A 23,654-nucleotide genomic window follows, 5' to 3' on the forward strand; every position below is an offset into this window, starting at 1 on the left:
AAGCATACAAGCCCATACTGCAATTTCTGCAATGTAGTCTGTTCAAATGCTCGCAAAAAGAATACCATAAAATTAGTCAAATGTATTTTTTCTACTTTTAATATATAACATTAACTGTTAGAATAATACTTCATAATTACACTTTTTGTCAGACTAAAGGCTAATTTTCCTCTGCAGTCCTCAATTGTACTGATTTAGGAATTTGTATGACAACTACTTTTATACTTTTATCTACCATAGTTACTGAGAGCAAAGAACAGGGTGTAATCGCCTTTGTTCCGTTTTACGCTTACTCCTCGCTTTAAGGGCTTCCAGCCGGCAGGATCCTGCAGCGTTGCGGAAGGTTCCAGATCTGATCTCAGTGGGAGTCTCTCCCCTTTAAGGGTACGAAATATTAAGCCCGCAGGATATGTCTCACCTGGCCTGCAGGAGCATGACGGCTAAAACCTCTGCACGCTCATTCATTCATCAGTTGGTGCGAGTAAGATAACCTTTCTCATTTGCAAGATAGGGCAGGAGATAGAGGCACATGAGCTGAATCCCATGCATATGAAACTGTAAGCTCTGGGAAACAGCATTGTTGCTCATTTGCACAAACGAGGGGGATTTTTCAAGTGAATCTTTAAACAATTTTGTTCTGCACAAGGACAAGCGCAACCTGCATTTCAGAGCTTTGATGAATAATGATCAAAGGAGAGCCTAAATAGTTTCTCCACCCTTTAAAACTAAATTAACATGTCTTATGAGAAGAGTGCACGTTTCCTCTCTTACAAAGCAGTATCATGAAAAGTTCATAAAGGAGAAAGAACTTGCACAACATGCTTAATTAATAGCCCACGTATTATGATACTCTTGATTAGCGGCTCTAAACTAGTGGGTTACAACCCAAAAATGAGCCACAACAGGCCTGTTCTTATGGGTCACAGATGGCATGGGAAAAACAATGCTAAATGTCAACAATAAGATTTAACTTACCATATAATCTAGCTAGGATAGTAAAACAAACTGTGCACAGAGCCTCTCTGCACAACAAAACACAGTTAACTGCTAAAAATGATAACTTTAGGTTTAAAACCAAAGCCTTTAAAACCATATAAACAGATCAGTCTAACTGGTTTGGCCATGCAGGTTGAGAGACCAGCTAAACACATTAGGCTGGCTTCCCAGGTACAAAAAATCAACTAAAGTGACAACGTTTTAATTTTTTTTTTTTTTACTAGACTCCCCACCTATCCAAGCTGGCGTTCATCTTGTTTTCTAGTTTCCCCAATGTGGCCAAGCTAGTCTTTATCAGGTTTAGGTGGTCACCCAGTCTGACCAGCTCACAAGTGTCCAAAACCCTTTTAAAATCATCAAAATAGACCAACCAATAGACCAAACAATTTGGCCAGAATAGACAAGCTAACCAGCTTAGGCTGATTTAACTGGTCTCCCAGCATTGGCCAAGTTGTTCTTCAGACAGTTTCAAGCGCAAAAAAGAAGAAGAAAAAACCTGTATAAAACCCTCTAAACAGATCAGTCAAACTGGTTTGGCCAGGCTAAGAGACCAGCTAACAACATTAGGCTAGATTACCTGCTAGAAGAATTTTAAAAAAGGTGGTATTGCTGGTTTTACTTGGTCTTTCCACCTTTTAAAGATGTTGTTCAGCTCATTTTCTGGTATCCCGAGCTGGATTAGCTGATCTCACCCAGCATGACCAGCTGACACATCTAAATCCCTTCTAAAATCATCAAAAAAGATAAACTTAACCAATTTAGCAAAGGTAAATTCCTTGCCAAACTGATGTTAAGCTAGTTTTATGGTTTCCCAACATGGCCAAGCAAGTCTTTAGCTAGTTTCTCAACCAAACCAGCTGAAAAGTTCCCGATCTCTCTAAAACCATCAAAACAGATCAGCCTATCCAACAAGTTTAAGCTATTTTTTTCCAGCAGAGAAAGCTACTATGCTCTTTTTATGAGAGCTAATTCACAGTTAGTGAGACCTTAACTATTTTCATAGCATGCAAACTTGAATAAAATTTTAAATTAACCTTTTGAAAGGTCAAGGTGACAGCTAGCTGGGGAAGAAAAGAAAAACACAGGGGATTTTGATGCATCAAGCCCGTGTGCTTAAAAAAATGCCCAAATAACGTAATCTGAAGTACATCCGCCTAGCCAACATGCATTATGCATGCATTTCCATACCCACACCCAGCCAAACGAAGGGACGCCATTGAATAAATCCACTAGAGCATTGAACGGTGGGTCAGGGGAACGCACATACTGATAACAAATGGAAATATACACACATCTCATGCCTTAATGAAAAGTGTCGCCACAATGGAGGTGACAAACAGTGGTGAGCCTTTATCATATGAATCAATTCAAAAGCACTCCAAAAAGGCTTTATTCATTCTTCCTTTCATACATTGTTCATTCACATACAGTAGCGTGCACAAGACGAGCAGAATTTATGCATAAATAATCAGAAGATTGCGTGAGCGTATGTTCATGGAGCTCTCAAGACATGATGTGTAAATGTCAGCTATGCATTGTAGATGAGTTAGCCCATACGTACTAACTCCACTAACGCTCTCCCTGGAAACACTTTTCTATTAAGAAGGAACCTGGAGGAAGTGAAAGACAACATAATCCAGATTTAATGACAATTGTGAAATACACCAGCTGCAAGCTGGCTTATTTTGGGACTGGTTCGATTTAGATTTCAAAGCAAAGTAAGTCAGCAAATTAAGGTTAAATCCAACGAGTGCAAGTGAAGTGCAGGGGCAGCTGGGTTCACCTGTAATGTTGCAGAGCACTTTGCCTTAAGACAAAATGGCCTGACAGAGCCAGGCTTTAACGGTAGGCCTAGATGTAGACTGACAGACCCATTCAGATTCATTATACGGTGGCAATGAAAGGTTAAGCTAGGGGATACGGCTCTGACGGGATGCTCTACAGTTTCAAGCTGCTGAGGTCATGCTTTGTGACATATCACAGTGGGCAGCAGTTTAAGCTCCAGCCACTGAGGTCCTAACCTGAGCGTCTAATACTTTCGGAGGAGACGATTCCATCCACATGCATATGACTAAATTCAATTTGGGCCATATTGCTCCAGGTGAAAATGCAAAGACAGTATGCCAGTGCACATGGAAGTGGACAAGATGGTATCTGCATTTACCTAAATATTATTAAAATAAATACATAAAAATAAATACACAGATTAATATATAAAACAATAATGATGACAATGATAATAACTATTTTATATACAGTACCTAAAGAAAATAAGGTACAAATAAGATAAAATAAAATAAGGCACTTAAAAAGGTAGTAAAAGGATGATAATAATAATACTAATAATAAATAGTATCCATACAAGTATTAACACACTAATCTCAAGAATGTTGACAACCAACAAATGTTAAAAAGATGAGCTCTTTACATCACAGTACAACAAATAGCTGACAATAATGATAAAACCAACCTTTTTTTTTTTTTTTTTCTTTTCTTTTTTTAATGAAGTCAGCAAACAGCAAAACAATAATCCTATAACAGTAACTGCATAATTTATTCATGCTGCAATTCATGCTGGGAACTCACAAAGCCTTAACATTTCACCAATATGAAAATCTTTGTTCAGACAACTGTGTTTGATTAGTTGGGGCAACATTTGGGGTTTTTGGTCTGACAAGGGTTTTTATGTAGTTTCAAGAAAATAGCTTTTTTTTTAGTATTGGAGACTCAAAAGGTTTCGTAAACTGGAAAATGTGCAGTTGCATTTTTACAGTGAATGTGAAAGAGAAAATTCACCGTTCTAGCTCACCCATGTATGTGTAGTAACAGATAGAAACCCACAACTCCTGACAGGGAGACAGAGCCCCATGCAGCAGATATTAGGGCTCTCTCTGCAAGCTCTCATTACCGTTCCTGTGATGCTCCGATTAATTCTTACAGGGATTAAACTGGCTTTCCTGCATCGTTAGCCTGATCCCATATGAGGGAGTCATTGTTTAATCAAATTATAATTAAAGTTTGAAGTCCCTCTAGTCATCAAAAACCAAATTATCAATCAAACAGGGTGTCACATACAATCACACGGTACATGATGGAGAGTAGAACTGAAAGAATAAAAGAAAGACTATTCCAAGGGGTCATGAACTGAGGAATCAAAAAAAAAAAAAAAAAAACTATAAAAACAGCCTGTAAGTTTCAGAACTCAAAACTTTCTCGTTAGTCTAAAAACAGCTTATATTGAAGTCAATCTGCCAACATAACAGTTTGTGGAATGTGCCACTTTATGATGTAATAGTGTGGCTAAGCACAGCCTCCGCAGAAGAAGATCAATGCCCGCTTCTACTGTACATCACTGCCTGTTTAGCTCCGCCCACCGATTCGCACACCTAGTGTAAATAATGAAAGGCAAACGCAGGTCTATGCAGAAACCAAACAATAAAGATGCTCCAAAGACAACAAGATGGTGTGCAAGTTGTGGGAAAACACAGTCTTTGCACTGCCATTTTTTTGATCCCAACATTTGGAAAGAGTTATCAGTGGATGAACTTTATTTTTAATAAAGTTCCAGACTGCGTCAGTAAGAACGTCTAGAATTAACCACGTCTATTCAAACAGTGTGTTCCAACAAGATAGAAAATAGCATATAACATTTAAATTATGTTTTTCTACGTAAAAATCTTGATAACATTTGTAGGGCTCTCACACCTTCTACATCATTACCCTCACAATATGGCAACACCGCCAGCTTCAAAGTATGGAAACCCACATTTGTCTCAATCCATGTGGATTTTCTGGACGTGCTCCAAACAGCAGGTATCATTTCCCAACCTGCACTTCTCCACCACATCTCGGGACTGACTCTATTACCATTTACGGAGGCTGAAGGCAGTTTCCATTAAGCATCTTTGGTGTTTTTCATAAGCTCTGGATGGGAAGCTGTCAGCGGGTAGTGGGAGCGATGGGAGTGATAAAGACTTGTCATTGACCACAGCCCTAAATGACACACATCAATATGGACTGGACGTCAGCAAAACATGCAGTGCTGCTCTGTCAGGCATGAGTAGTGTTTGCACAACAGAGAGCGAGAGAAGGTGAATGACAGAGATTGATGGTGGTCCGCCGTGACCCGAGAAAGCGTGAGTGACACTGAAATATGCCCACGAGTTGGCAGAGAAGTATGAGATTGTGTTACTGAATGCCCTGGTGACATCAGATAACAATAGACAAGTGGCTAACTTCTATTTTCTGGCATGGAAAAATCTGGAAATGGCAAGCAAGTAGTTTACTAGTGGCTGAATGATATATTGAATTTTATAAATCAATCAATCAATACATACATAGACACACATACACACTACATTTCAAAAGTTTAGATTCAGTAAGATACTGTTAGTGATACTGTTACTGTATCACCCAGCCGTACTAATCTAAATCTACTCCCTCACCTTGTCCTTCTGCTCTGGTTACCCACGATCCTCTGCATTCAGTATTCTATTGAAAATCCATATTTCACAGAAATATATTGCCCCCATCAGTCCTGGATTAACATCTTTATATAAAACACACTATGCAAACTGGGGAGAACGGACATTGATATTGTAATAGATACATGGCACAGAAAGACTGAATAAATTATTTCACTTTTTTAATGGAATTGAATTAAATATTTAACTAATCGCCATGGTAAGTGGGATGTAATAATCAATACAGGGGGACATTATTCCCAGTGCATGAACATTTTGCCATGCATCAGTCATGCTCCTCTCTAGTTCTCTTCTGAGCTTATTATCTTCATCTTTTGAGTGATTACTTCAGGCTAACAATCAATATGAAAGCATCGTCCCTATTATTCCACACATAAAGGGCCAAACACCACAAAAGAGAGAGAGAATGAGAGAGCAAGAGAGAAAAAGAAAAATAGAAAGCAAGAAAGAGGTACCATTCGAAACAGATGATCATTTGAGATTGTCAAAGCAATAATATATATATATATTGTTTTTGGGGGTGTACTAGAACATGCTCTCATGCTTGGTGTTTCGAAAAACACATTTTTTTTTTTTTCCTAATTTACATTATTACAATACCTATCTCCCCAGCCTTGCACAAACGGCTTGATTAGTTCCGGGGTTTGATGAAGGCCCGACATCTGAAAAACTAAATGTGATGTGATAGGTTAGCTATCCCAGTGCGTTGTGATAGGCGAACAGTTTAGATGGTGTTTCAGTACTGCCCCGCCCCTTGCCAAAGCAGCAAGTTCCATCTGCTCTGGTATAGTTAAGGATGGAGTCAATATTGCTATATCAATTTGAGCTGGATTCAGACCTAGAGAATACTGAACAAGAGGATCGCGCAGAACCTTTGCAAGCACGGATATTGCAAGACATATTAGAGTGGTAACGTTATTGTTGTTGTTGTTGTGTTTTGGCTCAATCACCTTTTAGATAGGATATCAACAACCACTTAAAAATAACTGCATTTACTATGTACAGATAAGTGTGTATGTATATATTTTTTGTTATTTAATTCTAACATTATAACATGAATTGCAGTGAAACTGCTATACATTTAAATTTATTTATACCATAGTCCACGTGTTTCCCAGTCGGCATATGTATGCAAATTGATTCTCTGCCAGCAGGAGGCGCTGTTGGAGTCGAAGAGATTGAGGTTTCCCCATAAACTGTATAAAAACGGATGTAGTGTCCGTGACATCACCCATAGTTTTTCTAAGTGCGTTTTTGAAGCCTAAAGTAGGCGGAGCCGGCCGTTGCCATCTTGGCAGGACGTCACTACGTGTCCCTCCTGGATAATCAAAAATGGGAGTTGTCATGAAGGGTAAAATTAGCTATATAGACCAAAAATCTTTTTTTGAACCAGGCTGTAAACATGTTTTTTTCTGCTGTAAAGTTGGGCATTTTAACATGGGGAGTATTTGGGATTGACTCCCTTTTGCAGCCAGCCTCTAGCGGCCAGCTGACGAATTACAGTTTAAGTTTTTGGCTTCACAAGAAAGAGCGGGAGGTTGCCGTTTGGGTTTCCCTGGTAACGGCTGTAGACAAAGCAGCTCCACTCAAAAAAACACCGCTTTCTCAGACATTACATGCAAGATTAAATGAAAATGGCACTGAATTTTCTGAAGACAGTCAGTTTCCTTCAGAAATACAGTGATATAAAACCACCAGCACTCAATGTATAGGAAACACTGTAGTCTCATAATTGAAGTGTAAATTTTGCAGATTACATCATTGTCCAGTATTGTACTGTCAGCAATTTATTCTAAAAATGTTTTCATAATTGTAACATACATATTTACATACATAATTATTCAGGTGCATGTGTAATACTTGCGAAAACTTGAGGCTACAGCAGCACTTCTTCACTGCCGTCTTGTCTGATGCACTCAACCAAGTGTTCTAACCATGACCTCGCCCCTCCCCACCCCCCAACCATTCCAATTTTTGTAGGCAGGATTTATTATAATGATATTCTAATGGGCCGCTTTGTGATATCACAAAACCCGGAAAACTAATGCTGTAGTCCAAACGAGCCGTTCATTGTAGTTCTTGAAAAGGGATTTTTTTTAAAAACTAAATATCTCCCCTTGGAGTGGACTTTGAGATTTGTAAATTTGAAGATCATTTTTATGGCCAAACATACACACTACACACTGACTAAAATTCAAAAAGTGGAAAAACATAATAGGACCCCTTTAATAATATATATATACAAAAAAATGTTAAAGCAAAAAAAAAAAAATAGTATAATAATAAAACTAAATAATAAATAAAATACTAATATATTAAACAAATAAATAAAGTTTTATATATAAATTTGTTTGTGTGCTTGTTTGTGCGTGTATTATACCATTGTACAAATATTTTTAATAAAAAGTAATAATTCATATAAAGTAAACATTATAATTTTTTAAATACATTTAGAATGTAAAATATTATATACTTATAGATTGTCTGACTGTAGTTAATTAATATTCTTCAATTCTTATCTGCAATTCTAAAGTGAACAATAAATCTCCATATTGTTTCTAGGAACTTGTTTTGCCTGCATCCAAAATATATATCCATGCAATTTAAAGTAACACTGCCTGGCATCCCAGTGACTTTTCAGCTTATGAATTGCTCATTGATTTTCATTGGGGAAGCTTTCAGAGTGCAAGTACGCAGGTCTGTGTCCCTCGGTGCAGCGTGTTACTTTAACTGGCCAGAAAATTACTGATAGATTTCGGTCAAGCATCTCTGTTTTCCTCTCACGCTTTCACTAGATAGTACAACAAAAGTTTGGCCTTGTCTTAATAGAGAGCACTGTGTTGGTGTGGTCTGACAACTGAAAAGACAAGATCACATGTAGTCATGGTAACAGGTGGGGCCAGAGATCAATGCAAGAGAGAATAGTACCTGCACTCTCAGAAAAAAAGGTACAAAAGCTGTCACTGGGGTGGTACCTTACACTTTTGTACCTTTTAGGTACTAATATGTACACTTTAGGTACTAATACGTACAGTACCTTTATGGTACCAATATGGACTCTTTAGGTACAAAGGTGTGCCTTTTGAAAAGGTACCGCCCCAGTGACCACTTTTGTACCTTTTTTTCTGAGAGTGTGTATACCCACTAAATTTGCCCACCTCGGTTTAAAAAACTGTCAAAACATTCCTTCACAGTCCTATCTTGCTATTATATTTTGAAAAATCACAGCTTTTTTGTTTTGTTTTTTTGTCAGACATTTTGCTGAATATACCACTAAATCCAGTATAGATATGCATTTTCTTTTGTGATGCTAATTAGTATGTTTCATCTGTACGATGCTAAACAAGCCATCATAAATGCTGCCAGGTCCTGATAGGAATCAGAAACATTTGTACGAAGTAAAGGGAACTGTGAAAAATGGATTCTCAGCATTAGTGCCAAGTTCTGTTTAACACTCCCAAGACTAATGAATATATGCATTTTAATATTTTTCCACATGCATAATGACTTCAGCATCCTTATAAACCGAGGATTAATATACGATCTCCCTCCACAATGTGTCACCAGGTTTTACAGTTCACTCCCAATCAGTAATCCCATTAAGTTGCAGACAAGACGAGTGAGTATGTGTGCTGGTTTTTCACTGCCCTTTCCATGTCGTGTTCGACAGGGACTTAAAGTGAACCCAAGTCAGAATCCGTACCTGCACGTTAAATTAGCATTGGTTTGATTGCTGGGCAAGGCTCCATTCAACTGATGGACACCTCCTGCAGTGCAATCACTACTAAAATGGGCACTGATTCGGCAGGTCTCATCACCGGAGTCTAGGGAGTCAGGTCCACTAAGAGAAAACTTTCAAATTATCTAAATTCTAACAACTATGGGCTCTCATGAAGTTTTAAAACCATTTCTTCCAAAAATTCCAAATTCCAATTTTTATTGTTATTCATTATATATATATATATATATATATATATATATATATATATATATATATATATATATTAATTAATTACTAAATTTGGTCATGGCTATCCTCTTAACTGAATACTTATAGACTCACAAACTCAATTGCAAAATATATTGCTATGGACTTCAAGTTTATATGCTATACAAAAAAAAAAAAATCAAACCAAAAATTAAACAGACACCAGATATAATTTTTTACTAGTGGGTGCAGGACACTACAGTTCATTTATGTAATTGAGGATAGCAAAATAAAGTAAACTGACATATTATACCCAAAAATTCTGACATTATCAAGATTAATCTGTTCTGACAAAGTTTAAGTCTTGAGTTCTTCTTGTCATATTTATTACCATTTTATAACTATAGCGAATAAACTGTGATGTGTGAAATGTTGAAGGTGTCTGAATAAATGTTGGTTTGAGTGTACATTGACTAAAGCTACTTTTTGTAATGTCACTCAATATTCAATGATTTAATCAATTGTCACAATAATATCTTAGAATTATCTTTATTTGAAGACAAATATTAAAACATTTGCGAATGATATTAATTTGATCGATCACAGTAATTAATAAAATCCTTTAAAGAACAATATTTTTTTAACTCATGAAAATTCTATATAATTATATTTTTTCATATATAATTTTCAAATACGTCATTTAAAAATTCATTTTAGATAATAGTCTGACAATCTCAATTGCAAAATATATTGCTATCGACTGCAAGTTTATTTGCAATAGAAATGAAAAAAATATATTTTGATAATAACAATAACTTCAAAAAAGCCCTTTTTTAATTATAATCTCTATAAGTTCTCTACAGAAGTTTTATTTTTAAAATGAAATTTGCACATGGAGGCACTATTATGTATTTATTTCATATTCTAATTTGTACTCTGATAATTAGCATTCTCTCATAAATTGTTTATATCACAAATTTTTATACATCAAATTAATGCCCACATAAGGTAATTTCTTCAGCCTGGAAAATATCGTTAGTATTTAACTACCTTGGCTCATCGACAACACTGTGCTTGTTAAATAATCTGATTTAACTCCTAACCGGGTCCCTGGCTGAAAACCAAACTGCAGTGTTTTTATTTTGGTTCTTATTTTTTCATTCATTATAGACAGCTGTAAATGTGGGAAATATAAACAGACTCTCCCCGCAGCGTGTTTACTGTCACTATTACTCTTAGTCTTTCTTTTTTTTTTTTAACAGTGATGATCCTTCTAGCGATGAGCCAGACATGAAGTTTGTGTCTGTAGGAGCCGCTTTATACAGAAGGAGATTAGAGAAAGGTCAACAGAATAAAACGGATTGATGGCGCTCGCAGCTGCTAGCCGAGAGGCTGAAAGCGGCGACTGAGTGACTGAGTCTGCGGACTGTGGCGAATACGCTTTTGTGCTTTGGCCGTAAATAGGCTTGTATCATATCATCATCCTCCGAGTGGGTACAGAAGATTTACTATTTGTCGCCTCGCTCACACTTGAAAGTGCTCAGAAACAAGGAGGCTATCTAAAGGCGTTAGCTCTGCATCGCTAGCCAGCTATCTTCAGATAAAAAAGGTAAAAAGATGAAAAATGAGGTAAAAGCAGCTGTTCTTAATTAGTTCTGCAGTTTTTGAGTATGAGAGCATGTCACATAACCGGTCTATGAGTTTTCTCCTCTTTTGTTATTTTATTATTAGCATTTAGCATTGTTTATATCTTGCTGCCCATGCCTTTTTGGGTCTGTAACCTACTAGTTAAGGTGGTTATCTTTACAAGGAAAACATTTAAAATGACAAATACTGTGTAACACAATGGTTCCTATCTATCAATAAGAAAAACAAAAATCACTGCTAAACATGCTAATCTTGTAATGCTCAGAAAACAAGAGGGCTAGCTGAAGGTCACCGCTAACCCCACCTTTATCTTCTGGTAAATGTGAAAAGATGAAAAATAAGGTTCTTAGCTAGATTTGTAGTTTTTGAGGATGTGGGCATGTCACAAAACCGATCTATATTAGCATCTGGCTAATTTGACTAGCAGCAGCAAATTTACTTGTCTCAATTACTGACAATTTATTTTCCGCCAAAATACACCATTTTTTAGCAATACTAAAATAAATGAAAAGACTTTACTCCCTCTTGTTATGTTGCTATCTGATTCATATGGCTGATTTTTATTATTAGCGTTGTTAATTTTATTATTAGCATTGCTTTTACCCTGCTGCCCACGACTGAATCCGATCAAACCTAACCCACTTTAGAAGGTTATCTTTATAAGAAAAACATATATAACATGACGTACAGTGCGCATACAGTAGGTCTACAAGGACTATGATAAGAAAATCACTCCTACCAAACCCGCTAATCATGTTGATCTGAGTCTTTAATGTGTCAAGTTCCAGCCACATGACCGAATGAAATACTTGCTGCCTTGATTTTGCCCAACAACAACTCTCTGTGTCAATAAAAATCTGACAATGCAAGAGATATCAAGGACTTGCTGTGAAGGATAAGTTGACATGTTTAAATTCAAGATCACCTCAAGGGCAAGTTGACGAGCATCCGGGCATACTTCACGCTTGCCTTGAGATTGCAATCACTGAAGCAAAAAAACAAAAAAGGGGGATGGGAGTGAGGGGTTAAGGTATATTCTGTCATAGAAATATTCAATCCAAGATTGACATCCCTGCTGCAGTTGAAGGCCTCGAACTCTTGCGGTTCTGATGTCAGAAAGTAGATCACTGAGAAAGCAGAAAACTACAGCTTTTACTGATGTTCCTCTACGAGCTTATTTACAATGAATGCTTAATTGGATTTGTGGCAAATAAACATAGATGACACACTTGGCCTACATCTGCACCTTAGATTAGGCTACTCCACTGGCTTCTACTGTGTTGTCGTACAAAGCAGACTAATTATGGTCATTCACTCTGTACAATACGGTCTATGCAAAAGATCTGATTTCAGGCCACAATTTTCCTGCGGAACAGAGTTTTCTCCATCTCACTCTATATCTGTCTTGATTACTGCAGTCCTTACTGTTTCTCTTCATCCCTTTGGGAACAGCTAGTGCCTGAGGAGAATGAAAATATAAATTACACAGAGTCTAAACTATCTTTTTTACGCAAGTCCAAAAAAATAAGACTCTGAGATATAAGGTTGGTGCCCACTGTGCAATTTTTGCCACAGTTTTGCCAGCTAAGACAAATTTCAGGGATCATAAAAGTTACCAAAATCAGTCTTTTGTCTATCCTCTTGTTTTCTAGTAGAAGAAGTAATGATTTAACATAACAATGTTTATTGAAATTAAAATCAATCAAGTAAAATGCTGCCAAATGACTCTTATCGCACACTGATTTCACTTAATTGGCATTAACAGATGAAAATCTGTTCAGAACTGCTAAACCTATAACGATACTCATACATATAAGGACTGCACAAATTTCTGTCACAATGTTTATTTTGTAATGTGCAAGTTTGGAAATTCTGATTTGTTGATTCACAAATCAAATAATTGATTCACTAATTCAAGTCCCTGCATGGCACTGCAGTTTAGTTTTAATAGCAAACTAAACTAAATACAAAATATATTTGTATTTAGAAGTGTACTATTACTTTTCCAAGCGATCAGGCTTATAATTTTCTTATGACCAAATTATGCCAATTAATTAATCCAATTAAATGAAATCACATAAATCAATATTCAACAGTTCAAAGTACACACTTTGCAACTACCAAAATCACCCAGTCAACACCTTAGCAACCACAAACAATTCTGGTAACAACCTAAAACAATTTTGCATGAGAAAAAAAAACACTAACTTTTATTCAGAAAATTTAAAACTTATAAACCAAATGATTTATATAATATGCCAGTTAATGAATCTCGTTATATGAAATTATAACACAAAAAAATCTATGTACACGCTTAGCAGTTCTGCATGGGAAAACGCCACTCACTTTTATTCAGAAAATTAACAAATTAAGTCTTTAAACTGATTATAAACTAAATTGATTACATAATATGCAAATTAATTGAAATTAAATCACTTAAATCAATATTCACTGAGAAAGTATCCAGTGACCGACCTCACATTCTTGCAGCTCTGTCTCCGCTCAGAAACAAGGGGGCTAGCTAAAGGCGCTAGGTTCCGTAAAGCTAACCAGCTACCTTCGGGTAAAGGTAAAAAGAAGAAAATTGAGGTAAAGCAGCTGTTCTTAATTAGTTTTGTAGTATTTGAGGAGAAGGGCATGTCACACCGACTATGTTAGCATATGATAAGAAAAAAAAAACACTCCTGCTAAACCTGCTAATCTTGATAATGCACAGAAACAAGGAAACTAGTCCTCTTCAATTTGTGACATAGGTCTCAATAAGAGGCATGGGTGATTGGCACATCCCTCTATGCTACCAGCAGTGATAAAGAAGTTTTGGAGTGGATTGGCTTATCCGTATAGGTCATTCCACTACGTTATGATTACACCCTTGGCCCTGAGCCACACACGCACACATACACTCACTCACCGCCCCTCTCACCTACCAGCCGTCAAGGAGAAAAACTGACAGCAATTACATGTGTGAGCACACTCGCGCGTGGGTGCGGACAAACACTTGCATTCATGCTAAGATGCTTTTGCAGGTGTTCACATCACTTCTTATAGAGTGACAGTGCTGGCACTGACTGCAGACATTATGTGTGATTCCCACAGCCTGCGTCTCAAATCTTGGCAGCACTGTGACGGGCAAATCCGAGTCTTCCAAGAGTGCATATCAAAGTAGAGCACTAATGTGCTTAGACCACTATGCTAGTTATACAGGCCTTTGTGCACATAGCTCTGACTGCTTAGTAGCATTGAATGTGCTTCATATACCAAAACCACATTTGAAATCGCACAAGAAGACATGCTTATTGCTTAAACAACAGGCCACTTTAGAGAACAAAGCAGTAGTTGAGGATTAGCTTCTCAGATATATACAGAGTCAAATCCACAAATCCTTTCAATCAAGTCTGACATTGTTCAATTAAACTCCTTTAAATATGTGTAAACATAAAATTATAGTTATTATTAGAAATAAAGCAACCGATGTTTAAAATAATTAATTTATGTTTTATTAAAATTCATTTTAATAATTGCAATAGATTATACAGACACAGACCTATTCATATATAATGTATTGTAATATTTTATTAAAATCACTATGTATATAATATTTAAAATAGAATGATAAAATATTATATATCATATAATTTCAAATATAATCAGTAGAGAATACATTTTACAGTAATATAATATATTTTAATTATTTTAATAATAGTAGATATAATTTATTGTAGTAAATAACGTATTTTAAGAATATTTTATAATATTACAAAATTATTATTGTATTAAAATCTAAAAAAATCTTAAAAATTATATCAGAAAAATATAATGTGTAGAAAATAGTTATCATTTCTATTATATTTCTATTATTATAATTTACATTATTTTATATAATTTATAATAAAAATTATAAACCTGTTATAAACTTATTATAATCTACAGACACAGACAGACATATATATATATATATATATATATATATATATATATATATATATATATATATATATATATATGTAAAAAATTATATATATTTTACAATATATATTCAGGGCAATACACTAAAAAAAGAAAGTAAATAAATAAATGTATTTAAATTTCTAACCAAGAAAGAAATGAAAAAACATACTAGACAACAAATAGCCTCAATTTTTTTTTTTTTTTTTTTTTATACACTGATCCTTGTAGCAATATGTGTTTAACAAAGGGATTAGACCACAAAGAAACAACAAGTAATTAAAACATCAGGAGGCTTAAAGATGGCATTTGTGCTAGTATTATGCAACAGTGCACATATGGAATATGTTCGTGTTGTCCCTTTAAAGATGGTGTCCCATGATCATCATCGCTTCATGGCTCTGGTATTACCCATATGACCTGCGTTATGTCACATGAAATTAATTTACCCTCAATCTAATCACATGATAAGCGCAGCTGTTAACGCTTGGAAATTTGTCATTTCCATTGTGACCTGCAAAATATGAAGGAACCAAGAAGCTAAATGTCATAATATGCTGTTAACCATACATTTATATTCTAATCAAGATCATATTTAAACAGTGACACTAGATAGCTGACTCGACAAACATGCAAACTAGAAGGCCATGTCTGGTATATGTACTGTAGCTAAATTAAGTTACCCACTAAGACAGAAAGCACATGGTCACATCCTTTTGTTAGCACTTTTCTTTATCTAAGGACAACACGTTCGATATCTCTCAGGAAATCCAAAAGTACTCCTCTCCTTGGAGTATCTCCAAAGGACGTGCTAACCCTGCAGAGAAGATGGGCCACCTCAGAGGAGCTGTCCTGTTTCCCTGGCTTAAAATATCACGTTTAGTCACGCGCACACGAACACACCGAGACACAGATGCCTGTATGGATAAAGCCCTATGCACTCAGCTGATTGGTGTTCGCATGTTGGACAGGACTGCGATGACACCTGAACCATAATTATGAAATTGCTTTACTTGATTTGCGATAATCCTGAGACAAGAGCCCAATGACTGGCTAAAGCTGCCAGATCACTCTTTTTGCACACCAAATAAACACATTAACACTTTCAAAACTGTTAAACCAAAACTTTCATAATGATGTAAAGGTAATAATATAGAGGATATCACAAAGTCACTGAAAGTTTCATTTTTAGGTTTAATTAATAACCCTGTTTCAGTAAACATTATTAAGAAATGTATACTTGGTCATGTTATGTATTTATTTATGAATTAATGTATTTAATTTTAATTATTTCATTTTATGATTTATTATTTGATGTACGAGTTATTTTGAAATCATCAGGTCTTTTTCCCATTTTGACATTCAATGAATATGAATACTGGTATGATGCAGAGTAAAAGTGGCATAATATGTTGATCAAGATTGGCTTAAAATATTTACAGACTGATAAAAGAACATTTAATGCGTCACAACCAAGGCTTATGTTCACTTATGGTGTTAGATATGAAATTCAGCCCTGCAGGGTATCCATCCACCAGTTAACCACAGCAAAAAAATCAATGGAGGCTTGAGAATATAAAGAAAAAAAGAAGAAAAAAAAAACATTTAACTTACAGCTCGAAAAGTTGGAGATTCTGAAAAAGTTGCCATGAGAGAGTTGTCAGAGGGTTCCTGGACAAGTTTCTGCAGTGGAAAGAAAAAAGAGAGAGAGAGAGTTTAATGATTTAACACTGACTATTTGTGACAAGGTGATAAAGAAAACACAGGGGAGGCAAACAACGGCAGTGCGGCGACCGGGCCAAAGTTAACGGATTAAGTGCAGCCGTACGGTACCTTGCAGCCTCACCAATCCAATAAACAGAGACTTGGTAATTTTCAAGACAACAAATTAAATCGAGGAAAACGAGGCCTGGAGCCTTAAAAGCCACTAAACTCAATACAATGCTAAATGACTGTGAAGCAGAAAAGGCATGTTTTCAGAACAGAGCTTTTAGATGTGGGAGGCCGAAATGGAAGCATTACTCCAGAATAGAAGTGAGGATCTCTAAATGATGTTTGTGTCAAGTCCAGAAACCAATACAGTGGGATGGCACAGAAATGAAAGCTGTATATGCATGTGTATAGAGCTGTTCAAGTTTTCACTTAAGCTCTCTATAAGGAGGACATTTGGAGTAAAACTAAAAGTAAACATCTTTTCTCTTGCATACTTACATGCACAAATACATACAGTACCGCCTTGTGGGACGGCAGCAAGCAATGCCTCTCCTGGGGCTGAAACAACAACCCTGGAGCCTCACTAACAGGCCTTCATTATCAATATTTATTGACTACTTCAGATCACTTAATACCCCAACACTGGCCCGCTCAGATCCTATCAGGAGCAGCTGACAGATAATCAATGCACCCAGATGCATCCTTTCGCCCCAGTGCCGCCCCGGGGACTGAAGCCTGCTCGCTGGCCGTCCCTGACCCGTTCCTTCACCTGCATTTTATTTCATCAACTACTGACACCAAAACAAAAGATCATTACAGCTAAATAGAACTACTGTAGAACAACAGAAGTTGAGCCCTGTCAACCTCAATGCAGATCTGTACAACCTGAGCTAACCAAGCTCAAATATCACGTCAACTTGAAATCAAAATTTTTTTTTTTTTTTCTTATGTGCATATGTAATGTATGCTCCTGGTGTTATTGTGCACAAATATATAACAAAAAAAATAAAAAATAGGGATGCTTATTTTAGATACACACACACACACGCGCACACACACCCACTGAATTTCTCTACGAAATTAAATGTTGATAGATAGACAGACAAATAGATAGATATCCTAAACATCCTTAAAATGTGATTAGACTACTAAATAGCAGCTATAGAATATAAACATAGAATATAGCAGAATATATACATTTTATTAACCAGGAATGGTTAATTGTATTATTTTGAACTGAATTATACTGAATTAGAATTATACTGAAACAGTTCTTCAAATATGTCAACTCTGTTTAGCAACACCAGCATGCATATTTTGGTAGCTAATAAAGTCATAACAGGATAAAAGAGTGCCCTTTTGGCATTTCATGGTACAAAGTTGTAAGTGACACTGTAAACAAGGTGTACTTCCTTGTTTCTTGAAATAGCCAAGTAAAACAAAAACACCCACTTGTTGGATATTTTGAAGACAAAGTCGCTTCAACATGCTAATGTGCCTAATCTGAATCTGTTTAGCTGGTCCCTAGTGTGGCACACAAGGAATCTCCAGCAGCAAAAATAAATAAATAAATGAATAAAATAAAAGAGTGCTTGCGGCTCTGACTTGTTGCCATAGCAACTTTAGCCTGTGAATCCTCACACTTTCCTTTCTCCATATTTCCTGTGTCGCAGGATGGGAGGCAGGAACCAGTGACGGAGAGCATCCTGTGACACACCGTAGACGAGAGAAGGTGGCAAGTGGGAAAAAGAAAGACAAAAATTGTATAAATTGACAAACAAAATAACCTTCGGATCCTCAAACAAAAGTTTCTCACTAACGCGCCCACTCCTGCTCTGCTTGCCCTCGGCATTCTAATCACCTCATTAAATTGATAATGAGATTATTAGGTGACCTCCACAGGGACACACAAGGGCTTCGTATTTTGGTGAGGACATTATTATTCTTAGCACACAATAGACAAGTTCATCTGGACAGAGAGCATTAAAAGAAGGGGTCTGGGGGATCTAGACGACTAAACCCAGAGTGCTGTCCATCAAGGCTTGACTCCTGCTAGACCCTCACACAATAACACATCTGCAATGGAAAAATGACTTTAAAGGACTTCAACAGCTGGGGAAACTGGACCAATAAAAACAGAAGATTTTGAATAATAGCCAGTCAGACTTACTGAAAGAGCTATAAGATTGTGTGTGTGTGTGTGTGTGTGTGTGTGTGTGTGTGTGTGTGTTGCTAAATTGCTAAATACTTGAAAAATACTAAATACTTGAAAAATTAAATTAATATTTCCAAAGCCTGGCAGAAAGCCAACTAAATAATCTCATGTAATTTTCTAATTGTACTGTTACCTGCAACCTCAACCCTGTTACCAGTTACTGTATTATTAAAGTAATAATAAAAATAATTATAATGTAATATTTTTATTTATAAGAAATTATATTATGTCAAGTACTACAATCCAACATTTGGTTTGCCTGAAAAAGTAAAATAATAATAATAATAATTTATTTTTATATTATAATATGATAATCATTTATATAAATAATTTAAAATAGATTATTACAATAAAAGGAACATGCTTGAATTGAAAATAATAATAAAAAATAATCACATAAATCAGGATTTTAAACAGTACAGTATTTCTGTAACTGGGTTGTTCTTAATATAAAATTTATGAAATAGAAAAAAAAAACAGAAATAACAGATTCAGTTCAGGCTCTATTCTGTAGGCTATTCATCGAGAATCCCATTTATTCATAAGAAGAAATATTCACCTCTGTGTTCATGTTTTTATTCTCATAAATTGTAATTCAATGAGAATACGACAGTAGATTTCCAAAGAAAGGAAAATAATCACACACGCCGTTAGTTTGAAAATAGAGCACAATAAACAAAGATGTGTGTGAACCGTCTTACTCCCTTGAGGGAGTTTAGCTCCCAAATAAACCCTTTCAGAACGTCGCAGACTATCAATTACGGTAATGACTTCCAGAGAGGAGCGGGGCTTTGGTGATTGGCGAATGAGAGCTGGAGCATCTTTAAACGTTTCATGTTAGCAGGATAACAGCTGTACGTGTATATGTTTACACACCTACTACGTGTACTTGATGCACGTGTAAAGGCGGAGGAGGTCTCGACTTGTGCCCTTGCATATGAATTATGTCATTACCATGTCATCTATTTGTAGTCAGGCACATGTGGGACGTGGGAAGGAAGGTTAAGGGCCTTATTGAGACAGATCATTCACCCGCATTAGCATAGAGAGAGAGGAATTATTGAGTCCCTCTGAAAGCTTCATTAGTTCCCAACCAGACATTGTACTTGCCAAGAACATGCTTCCGTGCACTCATTTCTGCTGTTCTCGGGTGTGTGACGGTCAGCCTCGGTGAAGGCTATGACGACAAATGCAACAGAAGCACACAACATGAAGGCCTTTCCATGAAGCACTGCAAACACATGAAAGCGAGATTTGGGCTTCACTCGTCTGCGGCGTAGCGAAGCTGTCCAAATTCCGTCCAGATTCAGGAAGTGTCCTTTTCAAAGGTCATACTTCATTACAGTCAGAAGAAATGTCAGCTAAAATTGGATTTGCAGAAGGGGCAATAAAGAAAGAAATAATCAAATCACACATCAAATATGACACACAACTTAAATACAAAGGTTGAGAACGTTATTAAAGATGGAAATAGACCATATATTTCTGAGAGCATGTTTAAAAAAGTCAACTTAACAGGTTACCCTGACAGCAACAAATAATTTCCTATGTTAAATGGACAGTGTCTGTAACCAGCCTAGGGCAAGCTACTAAAAAAATAGTGAAGATGCTAAGCTACCAACTATTATACAGAAAAATTAGCTAAGCTAATAAGCTAAGTATTATTATTATGACTATTATTGAATGTATTAGATGCTCAAGATGAGATTGAACTCTCAGTGGACAAGAATACCATCTGCTGTTCAGAAAAATTAGCTAATTAACCATGGTTTTACTAAAAATGACCCTTCTTTAGGGATGCTAATGCTCAATTATACCTAAAACATTGCACATTTAATTCATAAAATTACTCATTTCATATTTCTTAGAAGTCCTATGTCTAAACGGAGTCAGAAAATAAAGAAATGAAAGAATGTATGTCCCACTGCACAAACCTCAGTAATTAAATTCCAAATCTCTGATTAACACCTCAATTAAATGAGAGCATCTTTGTGAAGCTGGAAAAGGGACCAGACACAATATTTTACCTAGTTTTCTACAAGCATATCGCCATGGCACAGCTGTGTCTAATTAGCCACGATATTCATGACATCTGCACGTTTGTGAACTGCCACTGCATGGTTTTGGCATACACATGCGCCGACCTATAAGCCTCATGATGAAATGGCAGAGAGCTGCATTCTCAATGCCCGAAAGCATTTGGTGAGCTGCTGTGGAATGGCAGCGCCTCATCAATAATACAAAGGAGTCACGGGGAAGGCAAGGGCTAAACGGCCATAAAACGGCAATTAGACACATAGCCTGCAGTCGCGGGTAAGGTAACTATGCATGAAGGTGTAACCGAGGGCCAGGGGCAGGCCCTGAGCTTCCCTCAGCCAGCCAGCAGACCATGCGAAAGGCTTTTCTACCTGTAAACAACAGACAACAGGTGTCATTCTCTCAGGAGGACAGTGTTATCTGCGGGACGCCGCGGATGCTAGACAGGCACCAGAACAGGCTTGGCAGTCCTGATGAGAAAACATCTTTTATATCAGACACCTGCGAGACAGTAATTGCCGCTGTGGAGTTCTTGGGAAACTGTGATGCCTTTCACGGCCTCAAATAAACCTTGAAGACCGTAAAAGGCAGATCTTCTAGCCCTACTGTCTTGTAAACTCATTTTCTGTGCACAGTTTTGAAGGATAACCAGTATTTGGCTTCATATACAACAGAGTTGCTTGGAAATGAGTTGCAAACAAACCCCCACCTACACCACACAGTCCCATCAAAAATAAATAAAGTCCGTATGAATATTTCACTCGCTTCTCTGTGACTATTAGACCAATACACATTAATCAAATGCGTCTTCAAGGTCAGAGTTTCTTCTCCAAGGCAAAGCTGGCCCTCCTTCCCACACATGGATATTCAAATCCCCTCTGTCAGCAATGTATCGCTCCGTTTTGTTCAGACTCGTTTCTACAGCTGCCAGCTGCCAATAAAATCCCCGCTTGTCTGCTTTCTACAGCTGTCAGTTATTCATGGCTTTTTGCACTGTCCCAGATACTGTAAGCCTGCTTTAAATGCTAATTCACCCAGCCTTAAAGCTCAGCAATAAAACTAAATTAAATGTTAAACAAATAAAAAGCCTACATACAGTTAAATGGGGGTACATGCTTAGCGAATCACACTTTAGGTACTTTAAATTTAGGCAATTTTAAAATAACAGATTTCTCTTTTTGCCTTTTTTACGTCATCTATTAAAGTCAAGTCATCATGTAGAGTATGAAATTTGGGGTTTTACTTCCCCTCTCTATATAATAAAAAATCTATAATAAAAAAAATCTATATAAAAAAATATATATGTGTTTTTGTATAAGCAGATTTCTTTGTTTCGAAAAAAAGGTAATTTGGTAACTGTAGCAATAGTTGCACCAAAACGATTTGCAAACATAATAGATTTTCCTGAGCCTGACCACTGTAGATTTTCCAGACCCCTGTCTGCCATTGGGCGGCAAAACTGGAAGCCCCGCCCCAAACTCATTCCATTGGTTGAGCCTATGCTGGGCTAGTCAGTATGCTCAAACAAACATGTTTTGTAAGCAACACAGTCAAATTATTTAAACTTTTTTGGAAATCAAACTGAGATTGGCTTGTTTATAGTTGAAGGTGCACATTAAACATGGTTACAAAAAGGTATTTAAATATCAAAAAAGACATTTTATAGAAGAAATGGATCACATTTTGTTAACTGTGGTGCTAAATTACCTTACATCTCTTTTCACAAATGGAGTTTAGCAGTTACAGTATCAGTTCTTATCGAAGCCAAATAAGTTGTCAATCAAATTAGTCATATGGTACACTACAATAAAACTAGGTTTTATATACTGTAGAACCCACATCTTGTGGGCTATTCTCATGAGACGGCTAGCCTACAACCTTAGGTCATTACCGCTCCTGTCACAGTTATGATACATCGCAAATCCCTACCCACAATGCCGCAGAAGCCCGAAGGTGCCTGTGACACCACTGTACTTCTTGTGGCCTTCAAGGACTGTGGAAAAAGGACAGTAGACACTAGGACACCAAAGACAAATCTTCTTCTCTACTCAGCAGGGAGCAATAAATCAGTCCAAATATGCATTAGCCCCCCCTGGAGACAGCCTGTGTTACGACGCCTAGCTATCACAGTCACGAATAAAAGAACAAAAACAGAAAAGGATATGTTTTTTTCTGGGGCATGCCGAGTGGTGGGCTCCAGGTCAGTGTGCTAATTGTCTCTTTAATGATCTCTGACTGGCACTTGTCTCAGTACCGCACAGTGAAAGATTTATAACCTCTTGGGAATAATCCACTCAGTGCGTTTCTAGAGCAAGGAGTGTGAGATTGCGAATGCTCCTTTGGATCTTGGGCACAGGGCATCAATTAGTGTTGTCACTGCTCAGAGCTGTGAAACAGAAGGTTATGGTTTACTATGGTGTTTTTAACATCTGAAATTTATAATTAGGGGATAATTGTTGCTACAGGAACCGAATATAAAAGAAAACACAGACAGACAAGGATGTTCTCATAATGAACAGTTAGCATGGATAAGCTAGCACTTAGCCTCAGGCTAATATGGATTTGTGTGTGTGTGTGTGTGTGTGTGTGTGTGTGTGTGTGTGTGTGTGTGTGTGTGCATGTAAAAGGAGAAACTCAGACAGAAATTGACAATAAGCAGCTGGTAAAAAGCCAGAAGCACCCTGTTTCT

The 23,654-nt window shown here is 36.8% G+C and overlaps 1 protein-coding gene across 2 annotated transcripts in view; it reads right to left on the minus strand.

The window, feature by feature from the left end:
- Nucleotides 1–23,654, minus strand: part of LOC109079954 (NT-3 growth factor receptor-like) — a 200,647-nt gene that overhangs the window by 101,076 nt on the left and 75,917 nt on the right. For both annotated transcript variants that reach the window (XM_042715165.1, XM_042715164.1), the window contains exon 4: nt 16,615–16,683. In XM_042715165.1, coding sequence (XP_042571099.1) covers nt 16,615–16,683 — 69 coding nt within the window. The remainder of the gene's footprint in view (nt 1–16,614; nt 16,684–23,654) is intronic.

This window comes from Cyprinus carpio, chromosome A25, assembly GCF_018340385.1.
Source record: "Cyprinus carpio isolate SPL01 chromosome A25, ASM1834038v1, whole genome shotgun sequence".
In the NCBI taxonomy this organism is placed as follows: domain Eukaryota; kingdom Metazoa; phylum Chordata; class Actinopteri; order Cypriniformes; family Cyprinidae; genus Cyprinus; species Cyprinus carpio.